This window comes from Puma concolor, chromosome D3, assembly GCF_028749965.1.
Source record: "Puma concolor isolate L17-30 chromosome D3, mPumCon1.1.hap2, whole genome shotgun sequence".
Taxonomy (NCBI): domain Eukaryota; kingdom Metazoa; phylum Chordata; class Mammalia; order Carnivora; family Felidae; genus Puma; species Puma concolor.
Window position 1 is genome coordinate 4031387 of NC_141678.1, and position 17586 is coordinate 4048972.

Sequence of the window (17586 nt, forward strand, 5' to 3'; positions counted from 1 at the left end):
TCATGTGGATGGCAACCAGCAGTGAAGTTAGCCCATGGCTTCTTTCTTCTTTTTTTTTTTTTTTTTTTAATTTTTTTTTTTCAACGTTTATTTATTTTTGGGACAGAGAGAGACAGAGCATGAACAGGGGAGGGGCAGAGAGAGAGGGAGACACAGAATTGGAAACAGGCTCCAGGCTCTGAGCCATCAGCCCAGAGCCCGACACGGGGCTCGAACTCACGGACCGCGAGATCCTGACCTGGCTGAAGTCGGACGCTTAACCGACTGCGCCACCCAGGCGCCCCTAGCCCATGGCTTCTAATGGGCAAAGAAACGTCGAGAGCAGATATAACCCCGGGAAAATTTTGCTAAGTGGATGAGAGTCGGTGTCAAAGTTCGGCGAAATTTAGAGCCCCTGTGGTTTCATACCAAAATGTTTATTCTTTTGCTTCTTAAATGTTACACACACCCCCGCAGATGTATGGGAAAGGGGGGCCGTTTGGAAAAGGGGGTCCCAGCCCTCGTCCGGTTTTTGACTTTACGCTGAGTTTTAGCACAAGGAGCAGATTGGACCGCCCAGGAGCGACTGTATCTCGCTGAACGTGCCCACGTTCTCTCCCTCCACAAACTCCCCTTCAGGGACGCGGTACGTGTCCCCGTTCTTATGGCCACCCTCCGCCACGTGTCCACATCGTGAGTTTGTCCTGCGCCCGAGCCGAGTGAGCTCGCCGGGCGAAGTGTCACGCTTTGCAGGCTGCCTTCAACAGGCTCCTCGCCCCGGGGGTGGGGGTGGGGGTGTGTGACATCCATTGTGTCCCCACCCACCACGCAAACCCCCCTCACCCCCAACGTCTCCTTTCCAGGGGACGCGCCTGGCTGACTGCTCATGACTCATCCTGTCGCTGAGTTTAGATGCTTCTATTTCAGAAGCGAATTCCCATTATACTTGAGCCAAATGTCAAGTATCCAAATGGAGATAAGGTAAGTGAGAAGGAGCAGACTTCATTTGAATAATTATGTTGGAATTAGCATGTTCTCTCCAGAAGTGAGGCCACCCCTCCAGGGGATGCTGGGGGAAACCTCGGAATTATCCCAAGGCTTACAAGTGTTCAGAAGCTCCTTCTGCAAGCGTCAGCCACCTTTTAAATAATCTTTGTTGTTACTGCTGGTGATTATTTCTGACATTTTTTTTTTCCTTTATACATGTCCACGCTTTCTACATACTTTACAACAGACACCCGTTTCCTTGATTGACAACAATGATTAAGATCGGTTCTGGGGCGCCTGGGTGGCTCGGTTGGTTAAGCGTCCCACTCTTGGTTTCAGCTCAGGTCATGATCTCACGGTTCGCGAGTTCAAACCCCGTGTCGGGCTCTGCAGAGTCTGCTTGGGATTCTCTTCCTCCCTCCCTCTCTGGCTCTCCTCACTCTCTCTCTTTTTTTTTTTCTCAAGATAATTAAAAACTTAAAAAAAAAGAGACCGATGCTGCAAAGGATCTAGGGCTTCAAAGGAACCATCATCTGAGTCCAGGGTCTGGAGGGTTAAGGCATCCTGTGAGATGCCCACGTTTGCTTTCACCGGAGACGTAGGTCTATTCCAGCCATCATGTCCAGAACCGCTCTGCATAATCCCTGGTCGCTCCTCTACTAAAGGGCTCCTCCCTTTCTCGTGGGGACCATCGGGCCCAGAGCCTGCAGCAAGAGCATAAGTTTCTTCCTCGTTCCTAACAGAAAAATTCAAGGATGAGCGAGTCTTTTTTGCTATGTCACCACACTCTTGCATTCAGGGCAAAGCCTCAGAAGCTCGATGCCCACAGTGCGGTACCTTTTAATTTTACATCAAATGATTCGGGGCTCCTGGCTTCATTCTCCAGTGAGATTTTTTAAAAAGTCAAGCTTTACCGACCTCACTCCTCAACCCCAGCAGTAACATGTTCAGGACTCAGAACTCCAGCTCCTGGGGGCAGGTCCGGTGATCTGCTCCTGTTTATAAACCCACAGGCATCCCAAAGACAGGAGATACAGGAAAATGACAGTGAAGCTGGGGTGGACGGTCCCTCCCGGGGACGACGGGATGGAGATGAAGCCATGCTCCACTGTGAATTATGCGAGGCATCGCCCCTGGGGTCACAGGGCCGCCTCAGACCAGTCTGTAGGAACTTCCTACCCCTGTTCCTGAAAGTTCCATCTCTTAGACTTGGTCTTCAGATACGCAAGTCTACCTGTGATGTCACGTGAGCTGGCCATGAGCACCTCCAGAACAGAAGGTTCTACCCACTGACTCCCAATGGGATGAGACGTCCCTCACACGGATAAGAGAGCAAAGGCGGGGAGAAAACCACTCCTACGATCAGGAAGTTGCATCTGGGAGACAGGGTCAGAATCACACAGTTCACGCTTTGGGAGCAGTCATTTTCCACTGGGTGCTGGCCTGACCTCCTTTTTTCACATTAAAATTGGTATGACAAAATAATTTGAAAGTATAGAATAATAATGAGGTGCCAATGGACAGACCCAGAAATTTAGGATGCTAGTTTGTTATTTCTGTTTAAGATCTATCTTTGAAAGAAAGACAACATTAAAGATTTAGCTTAAAAGTAAAGTATTTAAAAATCTGAATTCCTGGGGTGCCTGAGTAGCTCAGTCGGTTAAGCACCCAACTTCGGCTCAGGTCAGGATCTCGCGGTTCGTGGGTTCGAGCCTCGCATCGGGCTCTGTGCGGGCGGCTCGGAGCCTGGAGCCTGCTTCGGATTCTGTGTCTCCCTCTCTCTCTGCCCCTTCCCTGCTCATGCTCTCTCTCTCTCTCAAAAATAAATACACAATAAAAAAATAATAAAATAAAAATCTGGATTCCTGTCTCCTGCCCCTCGTACCATTGGTGCCATTCATTTCCCTTATATGTGCACGTACAGAATTGGGTACATTCTTGCTACTATTATTTTGAACAGATTTTTCTCTGCTAACATCAATTGAGAGTAAGAAAAGTTAAAATTTTTATTATACCTTCAAGCCGCGCCTTCCCGCTTGCGTCGCAGCCTCCAGTGCCACCGCTGCCTCCGCCATGCCCAACATCATGCTCCTCAGTGGCAGCTCCCACCAGGACCTGTCCCAGTATGTGGCCGGCTGCCTGGGCCTGGAGCTGGGCAAGGTGGTCACTGAGAAGTTCAGCAACCAGGAGACCAGCGTCGAGATCGGTGAGAGCGTGTGAGGGGCGAAGATGTCTCTATCATCCAGAGTGGCTGTGGGGAAGTCAACGACAACCTCCTGGAGCTTCTCATCATGAACAATGCCTGTAAGATCGCGTCGCCTTCCAGGGTGACTGCCGTGATCCTGTGTTTTCCGTATGCCCGACAAGACAAAAAGGACAAGAGCCGCGCTCCGATTTCTGCGAAACTTGCGGCCAATATGCTGTCAGTGGCTGGGGCAGATCACATCATCACCATGGACCTGCACGCCTCTCACCTCCAGGGATTCTCTGACATCCCGGTGGATAATTTGTACGCAGAGCCCGTGGTCCTGCAGTGGATCCGGGAGAACACTGCCGAGTGGCACCATTGTATCATAGTTTCACCTGACGCCGGGGGAGCCAAGAGGGTCACCTCGATTGCGGACAGGCTGAATGAGGAATTTGCCCTGATTCACAAAGAGAGGAAGAAAGCAAACAAAGTGGACCGGATGGTTCTGGTGGGCGAGGTGAAGGACCGCGTGGTCATCCTCGTGGACGACATGGCTGACACGTGTGGCACCATCTGCCATGCCGCGGACAAGCTACTCTCAGCTGGAGCCACCAAAGTTTATGCTGTCCTCACACACGGGATCTTCTCTGGGCCAGCTATTTCCAGAATAAATAATGTCGCCTTTAAGGCTGTTGTGGTCACAAACACCATTCCGCAGGAGGACAAAATGAGACACTGTCCCCAGATTCAGGTTATTGATATCTCGATGATCTTGGCAGAGGTGATCTGAAGAACACGCAACGCTGAATCTGTGTCTTACCTGTTCAGCCATGGTCGCTATAGATCCCGGACGTGGGTATTTTGAGGCCACAATTTTCAAGTACATATAATTCCACTGTGGAAGTTCATAGTTTATATATTTTGAGGTTCCCAAAGGTGACTTCAGATTGAAACCTTCTGTGTAAATAATGATAATGCCTATGGACATTTGGGTAAAACTCTGTATGCAGAATTAGCCTTTTATTTCTGAGTGAATCTTAGAAAATTTATAATACCCTGAATTTTGATTTTTTTTTTTAAGTAACCAGATGTCAAATGAACCATTGGGGTTATTGTGCTTAATGTGACCAAATTTTATGTGGCTTAAGATGGCCACGGACACGTTTACCGTCTGATAAACATTAGCCATATCAGAGGCAGTGTAGTTTGGTGTCTTTTTTGTTATTGCCACTTCTGAAAAACATGTTACAACTGTCACTTACCTGCAGTGTCACGTTCTGAAATTCCAAAATTTGTGTTCGGCAACAGATCTGATTGAGAGAGTGTCGAGATAGACCCAGTGAGCAGACTGGTGGCACTCACGCTGTGCTCTGGCCATCCCGGGGGGACAGCTCTTTGAGCGGCTCCTGTCCTGCTGTCTTATTTTACGACCTGCTTTTAGCTCTAGCTTTTACGTTGCCTTTTTTCCAAGAATTTCCTGTTGTGGGTTTCCACCAAAGTACAGCCTCCCCTAAGCCCCCTCAAACGTACTAGTCTGATTGTTATTTTGTTTTTAACATAATAAAAAGGTGAACTTTTGTGACAGCCACCAAATGCATATTTGAACATTCCATCCTCCATTTTAATTTCCTATGCCTTTGCCTTCTGTAATCAAAAGTAGCAAGTCTCCCAGTCAGCTGATTATTTTAACTAAAACTGTTAAATGAACAATGTCGGTAAGGCTGACGAGAAAAGCATAAATAAGTAAGCATTAATTGCTCTATTAAGATCATGTTAACGCGGTGGCAGGTGCCTCTTGGAGGATGTTGTGAGTTTTGTTAGATGCACCTTGGTGCACAACCACCTGAATTTTTCAGCCCCAAAAGAGGAGAATCTGCCTCAGAGACAAAGCCCTGGTTACAGTAACAGTCTCTCCCTCTGCTCAGTCTCAAAACTCGAAGAGAGGAGACCCTCTGCTCTAGATTCTGCTGGTGGCAAAATCCAATCTTTAAGTCATTAACAGACTTGAACCACAATCTTTAAGCTTTCAGACTTCACTACAGCAGAGGCCGAGATTTAAAAGGATCATTTTGGTCATTGCGTTGTGCTGTACCTTAAAAAGTCTTCTGAGAAAACAGTGGTATTACAGCCTGATCGTGTCAGCCCTACGATATGGACTGGCTCTATCTGGGAAGAGTTGACTTGAGATCTGGAAAGAGCCTACTTCGATGTATGTGATTCTTAGTTTCAAAAAATGAGTGCTAGCTCTTTCTGGGAATTTCTATGCACAGGCAACTGAAAATGTAGTCATGTGTGCACGTGAGTAGACAGCCTAGGCATACTACTGTAGACATGTTGACGTGACTGCAAAAAAGTTGATTTAAAGGTACTCATTTGACCTTAAGATGGACTCCAAGATCTAAAACTGGTTTTAAAATCTTCACATAAAAAAATCTGCATAGTCATTATCGTGAACTGTTTGTTTCTCTCATTTAGCCTCGCTTTTTGTTTTCAAGTACTTGCGGTACATTAACTGATTAGGCTAGACTTGGCCATACACAGTGGCAATGTAGTCCTTAACTGTTCGATGGTTTCACTTCAAGAAGGATGATGAAGGTGACCTCAGGAGTGGCCCGATCCCAGAACTTGGGTACCCCTTGCTGCTTGCCTGGAAACATTCAAGTGATGATGAATTGAAGTGATGATGAATTGAAGTGATGATGAATTGAAGTGATGATGAATTGAAGTGATGATGAATTGAAGTGACGAATGAATGAGCCCAGTAGATTGGTTCTGTCCAACTCTGCTGAACGGGGCTGGACTCCCAAATATCCAGCCAAAAGGGGAGCCAGAGAAATTCAGAAACACCAAAGCTGCCTATCTTCCAACTTAAATTATATTATTCAACTTACGGATGCTCACATTAGAACTTGCCTTCGTTAGATGTGAACTACGTTCAAGAATATATCATTTGCAGTGCTTGAATTTGTTTAGAATATAGGATTTTAATATTGTCCAACACTGTACTAAACCACATCGATAAAATCATGCTACTACTTTAAAATTTTTTTATTCTACCTTCAAAAAAGCTTTTTTCTGAGAGAAAAAAGTAAAGTAAGTAAAATGGCTTAGCAGAGACTCTGAAGGGCTATTCTAGCCCAAAGTCCAACTCAACAGCTATTCCATCTTAATAAAATTGAACTTGGGGCACCTGGGCGGCTCAGTTGGTTAAGCATCTGACACTTGATCTCAGCTCAGGTCATGATCTCATGGTTCCTGAATTCGAGCCCTGCTTCAGGCTCTGTGCTGACAGTGTGGAGCCTGCTTAGAATTCTCCCTTTCCCTCTCTCTCTCTGTCCCTCCCTTTCTCTCACCCACTCTCTCTCTCTCAAAATAAGTATTAAAAAATTGTACTTAATCTTCCTACCCTGAATATTTTTGCTTCTGACCATTCCTGTGGTTTATATCCAGTAACATTTTCTATTTTATAAGTTATGCAAGAATCAATATTTTATAAGCTATGCGATTTCTTTCTTCTTTGCCACTGATTTACAGCCACTGTGTTTTCCCTAACAACAGCTCAATCTTGGAACTGCCATTTCCTTTTGTGATTTGTATGTGTGTTTGTGTGTGCATGTGTGTTTGCACCCAGGCCAGTTACGTTTCTCCCTCCACTGTGCATCCTGTGGCTGTTTGAATTTTTTAAAAGTATTTATTTATTTTTGAGAGAAAGAGAAAGAGAGAGAGAGAGAGAGTGAGAGAGAGAGAGAGAAAGAGAGAGAACATGAGCAGGGAAGGGGCAGAGAGAGAGGGAGACACAGAATCCCAAGCAAGCTTTAGGCTCTGAACTGCCAGCACAGACCCCGACACAAAGTTCAAACTCATGAGCTGTGAGATCATGACCGGAGCTGAAGTTGGACACTTAACCGACTGAACCTCCCAGATGCCCTGGATGTTTTGTTTCTACCACAAAAATAATTGTGAACATCTCACTTGTCATCAGATAGATGGATGTCTACATACTGTCAAATTGGAATATCATCTATTTATTTCTTTTTACTTTTATTCACACAAATGGCAAGCATCATCTGCAGCTGTTTCCTTGACAATTCCTTTTCTGTACATAGAAACACTATTTTTAGATTTCACATTGGGTGCAAAAAAATTGATACTCATAGTGCTTCATAAATAGAGCTAGAAGTAGTTTGAGAGATTGGACCCACCCAAGAAGGGCCCCTATTAGTTCCCCCATGAAGCTATAATGACCAGAGGAAACACAATAAACATGTTTGTGATGGCAACATTTCCCCCAAAATTCATGTGGGAAAAAGTTTCATGTAAAACTTATTAAATAGCACTCTTTTATTGACACTCATATATTAAGTGAAGCCTCTTGTATAATTCAAGCTATTTTAAATAAGGAAAACTAGAAAAGATAAAGTAGGGATATGAATTTACACACTGCCCCTGAACACTGATGTGAGGGTAGGTGGAGAAAACGAACGTGCAGCATGGATACTCAGTCAATGGAAAGAGGTGACAAGGCTCAGGTAATGAAACTTGTAGGACAATCAAACAGATCTTGAAGAGAGGACTAGATTTTTCCCTAGTCATGTTTCTAAAAGAGTAGTTGACTATGGAAAGTCTTCTGGGAGCCACCGTTGAGAAGGAAGTTCCTCTCCTCGAACTGCAGCCCCCTGCCTATCATGGTTGTGCACTCCTCCGATGGGAGGGTGATGTCCACGGGGTTTTCCAGAAGTTCTACTTCATTCCCAAGCCAGACCCAGTCATGGGAATGGGGGATGTTGCCTTGTTCGCTCACAGCGAACCTTTTGTGTCTGTATTTCCAAACAAATGCCACACAGTTGATTAAGAAGACCAAAATGGCCAAGCAGAAGACACAGAGCAGAGCGTACATGCCGATCTCCAAATCAGTTAACCCCCTTGAGGTCACTGTAAGGTCACTGGGATTATTGGGTTCCGGTAACTTCCCTTGAGTGGGGAGACTTGTGAAGGCGTCTGGACCGCCACTCTTGAGCAACTTCTTATCCTTTCCTTCCAGGGGGTACTGTGGGGTTGTGCTTCTGTTGCTGCATTCCTCTTGGCCAACAGAGGCGCCATGTTGGAACCACTCCTGAACTGCTCTCTCCTGGTTTCCCTCACGCTGTATGGAATTAAGTGGTCTTTGTATTCCCGACTGATGCCCTCGATATCGTTGGTGCCTCCTAGGTGCTCATCAACATTTGGTTCAAATTTGACCTTGACGTTTCCTTTACCCACGGCAAGAACACTCTTCCTCTTGGTCTTCTGACAGGGTTCGCTAATCATCTCTAATTTAATCAAGGGACCTTGCCCTTCACCCTGTGCAACCACAACCAGCCATTGGGACTGAAGGTTTGCCTGGACAGACACCACCATTTCATCCAATGATGACACAGTAACTAAAAAATCCTTGGGATCAGCAATGTCTAAGGGTGTCACTGAACCATCACTGAACAAAATCCAACAACTAAGAAAAATGAAATTAAGGCATTATGTTATAATTCATCTCCTTCAAATGTGTAAACATGTACACAGATTTATAAATCACACATGAGGTTTCCTATGACAGATGTTTTCAATATGAAGCAGAGAAGAATAAATATGTTTTAAAATCTGAATCAGTTGCTCTCATACATCAAACTGGCGTAAATAATGGGCTGTAACCGTACGGGTGTGAGGAGCAAATGTGTAGACCGTGGTGAATGCAGTGCTGTGTACATTAACGTATCGAATGTTGTGTAACAGAATTTGATTCTGAAGTCTCCAAAGAGTTTGAAAGACCACGTGATGCATCTGAATCAATTTCAGGTGCAGCTAATCAGGCTCAAGATAATGTCACTTCAAGCATTCTTTATTAGGAAGGCATGCTCATTTGAAGTATCTGAGAAACGATGTCGTGTGGGGACGGGCATGCTTGAAAGACACAGTGACCTTGATATAATTCGACTGGATTTGCTACAAGTTTAAAGATGGAGCAGAGGTTTAAAGTTGCCCGTAATTATTATAAACCAACAGATGTCTGGTGTCCATTAGCCATACTTGTTTAAGTAGCAGAAATAGAATTTGCAAGTATTGATGAGTACTTATTTTGGAAAAGTGAGTACATGTGATCCTTAGGTTATTGTCTATCAGTAGTGCTCCCTGCCCCCTCATCACAGATAACCAGCTGCAAAGTGGTATTTGGACACATGGTCAGTGTGTAAAATATATGCAGACGATTTATCCAAAGTCCTGAACACTTTTCTCAGAAATGAGACAGACTGCATAGAAAGCAAGAAGGAGTTTCAAGGACCTGTCCTAGACACAAGTGCTCTACTGATGTCCTCTGCAGATACGCGGGGGAGGGAAGTGGTTTCAAAGGACCGGGGACAAAAGGACTCTGCGATCCCACCTGCTGCGGGGCTCGGAGAACATCCTGGGCAGCCACCATCGAGACGATGGCTCTTTTGTCCGCTCTGTGAGGCTTCAGGGCAAGAGACAAGCCAGCCACCAGCTGCACGCCCAGGTCGGCGATGGTGACGCGGTCATCCAGGACGATCACTGTCTTCTCGGCCAGGATGGAGTCAGAGAGCGGGGAGAGGACCTTCAAAGGAAGCGACCAAGCTCCAGTGTGTGCTCCACACATTATTTTTTTTTTTTTAATTTTTTTTTTTCAACGTTTATTTATTTTTGGGACAGAGAGAGACAGAGCATGAACGGGGGAGGGGCAGAGAGAGAGGGAGACACAGAATCGGAAACAGGCTCCAGGCTCTGAACCATCAGCCCAGAGCCTGACGCGGGGCTCGAACTCAGGGACCGCGAGATCGTGACCTGGCTGAAGTCGGACGCTTAACCGACTGCGCCACCCAGGCGCCCCATGTGCTCCACACATTATTAATGAGGGGAAAAAAGGAAAGAAACCGGTAAAATGCCTGCAAAAGAAAGTGGGGCTTTGTAAGCAGGTGGCTGCCTTATTTTCAGGCATTTCTTTGTCGCCATCCTTTAAACCCTGAAGTGTGTTCTCAGTGCTAAATGAGTTTCTGGAAACTAGGAACGAGCTCAGCCCAAGAAAGCCAAACCCTGCCCTTCCCTTTATTCGGCTGTGATGACAGATGTGGGTGAAGTCACCTGCCACATTAGCAGGAAACATTCCTCCCAGGGACAATAGAGCTGTGGTATCAGAACAACCCCTTTTGGGGGTGACTGCTATCTTTTTTGACCCCTGCGAAACACTGTTCTCTAAACGCAAGGATTATCAGAAAGTTTGCTCTTTGAAATCCTGTCGTCAGGCAGGATGAGTCCCTCTCTTGCCTGGAGGACCTAAGTCACTCTGACACAGAGAAGCAAGTCTGATTTCCAACTCCAGTGCAGGATTTCAGAAAATGGGTTTCTGAACCTATCATTCCCCGCGTATGTGAGTTCTGCGTTTCGCTAGCAAGCAGGACCCTGGGTCCGCTGCACGGTCCAGACTGATGCCGGCAGCCCTGCGTGCCTGGAGCTAACGACTTTCTGCTTGATTAGAGCCTTGCCTGCCCTCAGCCCTTGCCAGCTTCCTTTCAGAATCTATCTCTTTTGAATGATAATGTTTCCCACATTTCCTGTGTGTGTTGTCTCCCCGAGAGCAGTAGGTCAGTAAATCTGACTTTTTCAGACAACAGATTTGCACCTGGTGATCTTAGGACAGACAGATGGTCTTGGGCTAGGACAACTCACTGAAATGCCTATGGCATAGAAGAACATTTTTTAATGTTCAGTTGCAACCCCCTCGGTGAAAAGGAATTATAAATAGATCAACCTAATACATTTTACTTCCTTTGATTTATACAAGCTTAGTCAGTTGTTTTCTCCAAAGACCTTGATTTCATTTAGTGATGATGCCCCCCAAATTAAAGAATATTTTCTCCCTGCTGGCGTTGGCCCATTACAGCACAGAAAATGTGACATTGTCCTCAAAATGAATAGTTACATTTTGACAATCTTTTTCCTAAAAATATTTAGAGAAATGGCGTCTTGCCTTCTTCCCCCATTTCATTCTTTCTCTTTCTCTTTGGGTAGTTAGATGTTTATCAGACAACAATGGCAGAGCCTTGTGGCATCACTGAGCTTGCTGAGAAAATTCTGTGGAAAAAGGAATCGTCATGGCCTTAAAAAGTCATTTCACCTCATAAAGCATCAATTTGCAGCCAGAGTGTTTCAGACCTAGACTAATGTAGTATCAATAAACCAGCGTTTGCAAAATCACGTTTGGGCAAACCCTAAATTGGGGTGTGATATGGAATATTTGAACACTTTGTAAAGATAATGATCCACTGCATAATCTCTTCACAGCCATCCTATTAAAATAACTAAGAAGCATCTTCAATAATAGTCTAAGAAAAGAGAAAGCATAGCGTGATGGAACACGTGGCTACCTCTACATGCATGTGACAAACAAAAAGTGTCCCAACTTTGCCAAGCGTCCTGTGGTTGACAGCCGCTAATACCAGGGAAAGAAGGTTGCTTCCATGAAGTGTGTCTTAACTTAGCATCCACTGGGGAAAGGGAGAGATATTTGATCTCAAGAGTTTCTCTAGAACACTATGGGGGGTTCTTCAAAAACTAAAGATAGAACCATCCTATCAGCCAGCAATTGCACTACTGGGTATTTACCCAAAGGATACAAAAATACAGATTTGAGGGAGCACATGTACCCTGATGGTGATAGCAGCACTATCAACAATAGCCGAACTATAGAGAGAGACCAAATGTCCACTGACGGATGAATGGATAAAGGAGATGCGGTACATATACAAGGGAGTGTTACTCAGCCATCAAAAAGAATGAGATCTTGCTATTTGCAATGACGTGGTTGGAGCTGGAATGTTTTATGCCAAGCGAGATAAGTCAGTCAGAGAAAGACAAATACCATAAGATTTCACTCGTGTGGCATTTAAGAAACGAAACAGATGAACATATGGGAAGGAGGGGAGAGAAGAGAGGGAAATAAACCACAAGAGACTCTTAAAGACAGAGAACACACTGAAGGTTGATGGAGGGAAGTAGGTGGGGGTTGGGTTAGATGAGTGATGGGTATTAAGGAGGGTGCTTGTTGAGACGAACACAATGTCTTATGTAAGTGATGAGTCACTGAATTCTACTCCTGAAACCAGTATTGCCCTGCACGCTAACTAACTAGAATTTAAATACAAATCAGAATGAGCATGACCCACATTAGGGATGTTTGAAATATCCTCAATTTTCCAGAAAGTGTGGGACTGTGGTCATGAAATGTCAATGTCAGGACGTGGCTCTCTCCTGGCCAAACGTGTGTATCCACAGATTCACCTACAACATCTTCAGCTATCTGGCATCTGGCACAGAACTTTGCCAGAATTGTGGCTTCATGCTCAGAACACAGGAAACAAAGACATCATCTCGTGCTTCCAGCTTGTTTTCGCTCAAGTGCAGGATCCACCCAGCCGGAGAAACAGTTCCAGAACTTTGCTGCACTGTGGAATCGCCTGGGGGTGATCCTACTGCCCAGTTTCAGCCCACGGCAATGTAATCAGAGTGTCTTGAGGTTAGAGCCAGGCATCCATATATTTCAAAGAGCCCCTGGCGATTCCAATGGGCAGCAGTTTGGGAAGCAGTAGTTTGAGCTCCAAATGTAACAGAACTAGTCCCTGTTCCACGCTGACTTAGACAAGGCATGTGCGTGCTCTGATCCTCATTTTCCTCACCTGGGAAATTGGGGGTGCCCACCTCTGCTGTGGTTGTAGCAGGAGAGGGGAACAAATCATGCCATGTTGTTTGACCTGAGGCCAGCTTACAATGGAATACAGCTTGGCAATGAGAAAGAATGAAATCCTGCCATTTGCAGCAATGTGGATGGAACTGGAGGGTATTATGCTAAGTGAAGTAAGTCAGGCAGAGAAAGACAGATACCATATGTTTGCACTCTTATGTGAATCCTGAGAAAGTTACGACCATGGGGGAGGGGAAGGAAAAAAAAAGTTAGGGAGGGAGTCAAACCATAAGAGACTCTTAAAAACTGAGAATAAACTGAGGGTTGATGGGGGGTGGGAGGGAGGGGAGGGTGGGTGATGGGCATTGAGGAGGGCACCTGTTGGGATGAGCACTGGGTTGTAGGGAAACCTGTTTGACAATAAATTGTATTTTAATTTTTTTTTAACGTTTATTTATTTTTGAGACAGAGAGAGACAGAGCATGAACGGAGGGGGGGGGGCGGGCAGAGAGAGAGGGAGACACAGAATTGGAAGCAGGCTCCAGGCTCTGAGCCATCAGCCCAGAGTCCGACGCGGGGCTCGAACTCACAGACCGCAAGATCGTGACCTGAGCTGAAGTCGGACGCTTAACCGACTGAGCCACCCAGGCGCCCCAATAAATTGTATTTTAAAAAATAGAATTTAAGAGATGGTGTTATTAACGTCTCAAGGACAGGTGTGAGTGGGGACCTCACAGAGGTCAGCTTGGGCTCCAGGAGAGGCGGGAGATAGGATGGCTGGGAACCTGTGTGGTTGAAAGGGGCTCATTATGAATAACAAACACTCATTCTGCCTTTATGACTCTCAGCCTAGGACAGAAGATCAACGATTATAACAAAAGATGCTCAAAATCGCTCTCATCACTTAGAAAATCCCAAGGGTCTTGGGGCTGTGAGCCAGGAACCAAACACAAAGACCAAAACACAGATCTGTTCTAATTCACAGCGTCACAGGCAGCGTCCAGCATGGCATCGGCTCCTGGGGCAACATTGGAGACCACCATCACTGCTATGCCTTCGCACATTTACTTGGTTTCCAGCCACGGAGCTACTTCCGGTCGCCCATGGTCTCCCAGAGGGACGTCGGCCGCCACCTAGCGTGCACGGCCCTGCATCCTTCCGTCACTAAGAAGGCCTCCTCTTCTATCATTTCAGTCTGCGCGGCTGCCAAGCAGGGAGAGAAGCGAAGCGGCCATTAGCAGCCCACACTGTCTTGTCAAATAATAGCATCCACTTAAGTGGCTGTTAGACTTCATGGGACATAAACGCTTTCCTCTCTAACCCACTTCCTGTTTACCCATAGAATAGGCACTTCGTCTCCTCATTTCAGCTTCTCTTCTGTCTCGAAAATCAGATACTCAGCCCCAGGCAGTTATCGGCTCCCTCATTATGCCCCCCATGCTGGGGGATTCATTGCCTCAGAAACGCTTGATTCCATGAGCTGATAGTTATTTCTGAAGTCAAAACAAAACAACAACAAAAATCACTTATTTACAATGATATTTGGGAAAGTTTTCTTCTTTCTCCCTCCAGGGTGTTTATACTGGCTGTCTCTTGATAGACTCGGCTACACCTGCTACGGAAGAGCTATGATAAAGGCAAATTTATGTCGCTGCTTTTTGTTTTGTTTGGTTTTGTTAGCAACCAAGTCCGCTGCTTGAACGTGGGCCCCCCCGTGTCTCTTGATCAAGTATTTGGGTACAGGGAATGCAGGCCCACAGCTGGCAAGGGGAGCAGCTAGGAAAACGACCTTTGAATCTTACTCACTTATTCTCAATCTCTATATTCCCTGGGGAAGCCAGGCACCCAATTTGTCAGAAATTTAAATTTATTGTGGTAAGAACACCTAACTTAGGAGATTTACCCTCCTAACACATTTTTTTAATGTAATATATACATATGTTTTCCAGATCACACAAAACATAATTAAGGAAAAGGTTCAGCCACAGGAGCAAGGTATTTGGGAATTTGGGTTTAACCCCCCCCAAATTATAAATAGATAGATAGATAGATAGATAGATAAGTAAATACTCCCCACCAGGGCCATTCTCCCAGGCCATGTAGGTCACCACTCTCCCATGGGGGAGATGTGCCTGTAAACCCCACCCCCCCAACAATCTGCAGGGCAGACAGGGACCCCACCTGCTGATATCAACGGGGCAGATGGAAAGCATTCACCGCAAGTTTCAAGTTTGTCCCTGGCCACCTAAGTTCAGTCCAGGATCTGAGAAAGGATTCACAAGTTGGCTTTTAAATGTTCCATTAGTGACCATGGAAAAGGCCAAAGCAAACCCAGCGTAAAACAGAAAACTTCTCTCATCCTGAAAAACAGGGAATGTCGGGTCATGATTTTTCTCCAGAAGTTCTGCCCCACCCACCACCCTGGCAGTTTCACTGAGAGAAATTGGTCTCTGGGAAGGTGGCATTTCTGCAGATGTTCTGTCTACAGGCAGCAGTGTTCTCCCTGAGGTCAAGGGCAGCCCCCTCCGCTAGAGCCTCCTGAACCATCGTGAGACCCGCCCCCACCGCCTCAGGTGCAGGGCCCTGGGATGCGCACGCACCCTGCAGGTGGAGGGCGGCCACGTCCCCCCTTGGAGGAGCGTCCCTGGCTTCTCTCCACCGTCTCCCAGACGTGGGTCTCTACTTGCCCCTCCCCGGCCCCAGCAACGACAGATATTTACATGTGTGTTCATACGTGTAACGTGTCTGCCCTTTGCCGCACATTTTTCTAACCCCGCTCATTGCTTTTCTGGTACTTCTCCGGAATCTTTTGGTTTCTAATATCATTTGCCATTACAAGGAGCCGGGCTTCTTAGAGGTATGAATGATTCTAGCCGGGGGCAGACAGTGCAGTCGCCTCCCTGATCCAAAGTTTCACTCACCTGTGGACAACTGTGGTCGGAAGCAGATGGTCCATCCTTCTGACTTACCCTCATACGGTCAAGAGTAGCCTAACTCCAGGTCGCAGTGCCTGTGCCATTCAGCTCATCACCTGGGCAAAGCACCTCGGGTGGTCACAGGACGGGGGTTGGGCAAAGCACCTGGGGTGGTCACAGGAGGGGTTGTGCTGGTTAGACACTCTGTGTGTGTGTTTAATATACATGTATAGTCACTATATATACAAATACACAACGTAATATATAGTGATATATATTATGTATAGTAATATAGTATATGGCTATACATATGTACTATATATAGTGTAAGACTATACAGATATGCTCTGTAGAGTATAATACTAATAATATATTATTATGTACGTATACATACGTATATGTATACACATATACTGTGTATATTATACTACAATACAGTATAGTGTATTATTAGCATTATGCTATACAGAGCATATATGTCTAGTAATTATATACAATTTGTATGTATATCATAGAACGATGCATTATATATCCCATTATTAGTATTATACTCTACAGAGTATGTACGTAATTACATATAATTTGTGTCTAATGGCTCACTGTGCATTTCATGCATATTTTATATTCACATAACATATAAATATGTCGCATTTGTTTGCATTATATATTCATTATGTATCTTAATGTTACATAGTATAGGTACAATTTCTTTTTTAATTTTTTTTTTTTTTCCAACGTTTATTCATTTTTGGGACAGAGAGAGACAGAGCATGAACGGGGGAGGGGCAGAGAGAGAGGGAGACACAGAATCGGAAACAGGCTCCAGGCTCTGAGCCATCAGCCCAGAGCCCGATGCGGGGCTCGAACTCCCGGACCGCGAGATCGTGACCTGGCTGAAGTCGGACGCTTAACCGACTGCGCCACCCAGGCGCCCCAGTATAGGTACAATTTCTATGCATGCTTTATGGGTTAGTGTGTATTTCACGTACATGTTACATTTACAGAATATAAGCGTTTTACATGCATTACACATATTTATGTTGTAGAAAACGGAGCTCTCGGACTGTAGAACTATAATCCGGAGTGCTGTTGCCTTTCCCAGTTGCATAAGAGGGAGCCGAGGACGGGGCAGCACCGGTAGCCGGCCCAGGGTCGTCGAGCCGGAAGCGGCAGGTCCGGGACTCACACGGCGCCCGCCATCACGCTTCCCACCATGTCGCTGTCTTCAAAAACGGAAAGGAGGGTTTAGTCTGTGTGCTCATCCCTGCCCTTCACTGAGTTTGCCACCGAATCGATCTGTCTCAACGGCAGGAAGCCTGGCCGTGCATTGTAACTCCCCTCACCACCCTGCCCTCAACCTGACAACATATCAAGAAAGGAAAGCTACAGAATCGGATGGTATGTTTCTCACACGTACACGGAAAATGCAAACATCTCTATGCAGACATGCAAAATACATCAATAAAAGCTGTTTTTGATGTTTATTTATTTTGAGAGAAAAAGCAAGAGAGTGCGAGAGAGACAGAGAGAGAGAATGCATGAGCTGGGGAGGGGCAGAGAGAGAAGGGGAGGGAGAGAATCTCAAGCAGGCTCCACGCTGTCAGCACACAGCTCGAGGTGGGGCTCGAACCCACGAACCGGGAGATCGTGACTTGCGCTGAAACCAAGCGTTGGACGCTCAACTGACGAAGCCACCCAGGTGCTCCTTAAAAAAACTTTTAACAGTCATTTTTGATCCAAACCTAAAGGCTGTTTAATATGCCTTCCATAGTTTGCAAAAACGGTTAGTCTCC

At 45.8% G+C, this 17586-nt stretch overlaps 1 protein-coding gene and 1 pseudogene across 1 annotated transcript in view; one reads left to right on the forward strand and one right to left on the reverse strand.

The window, feature by feature from the left end:
- The first annotated feature begins 2992 nt into the window (after window positions 1–2992).
- Window positions 2993–5411, forward strand: LOC112870184 (ribose-phosphate pyrophosphokinase 2 pseudogene; annotated as a pseudogene).
- Window positions 5412–7534: 2123 nt separating this feature from the next.
- Window positions 7535–17586, reverse strand: part of LOC147575242 (transmembrane protein 132B-like) — a 30643-nt gene continuing 20591 nt past the window's right edge. The window contains 4 exon segments of the mRNA XM_086683339.1: window positions 7535–8311; window positions 8314–8624; window positions 9066–9130; window positions 9567–9758. Of these exon segments, the coding sequence (XP_086539465.1) occupies window positions 7752–8311; window positions 8314–8624; window positions 9066–9130; window positions 9567–9758 (1128 nt within the window). The 3' untranslated portion in view covers window positions 7535–7751.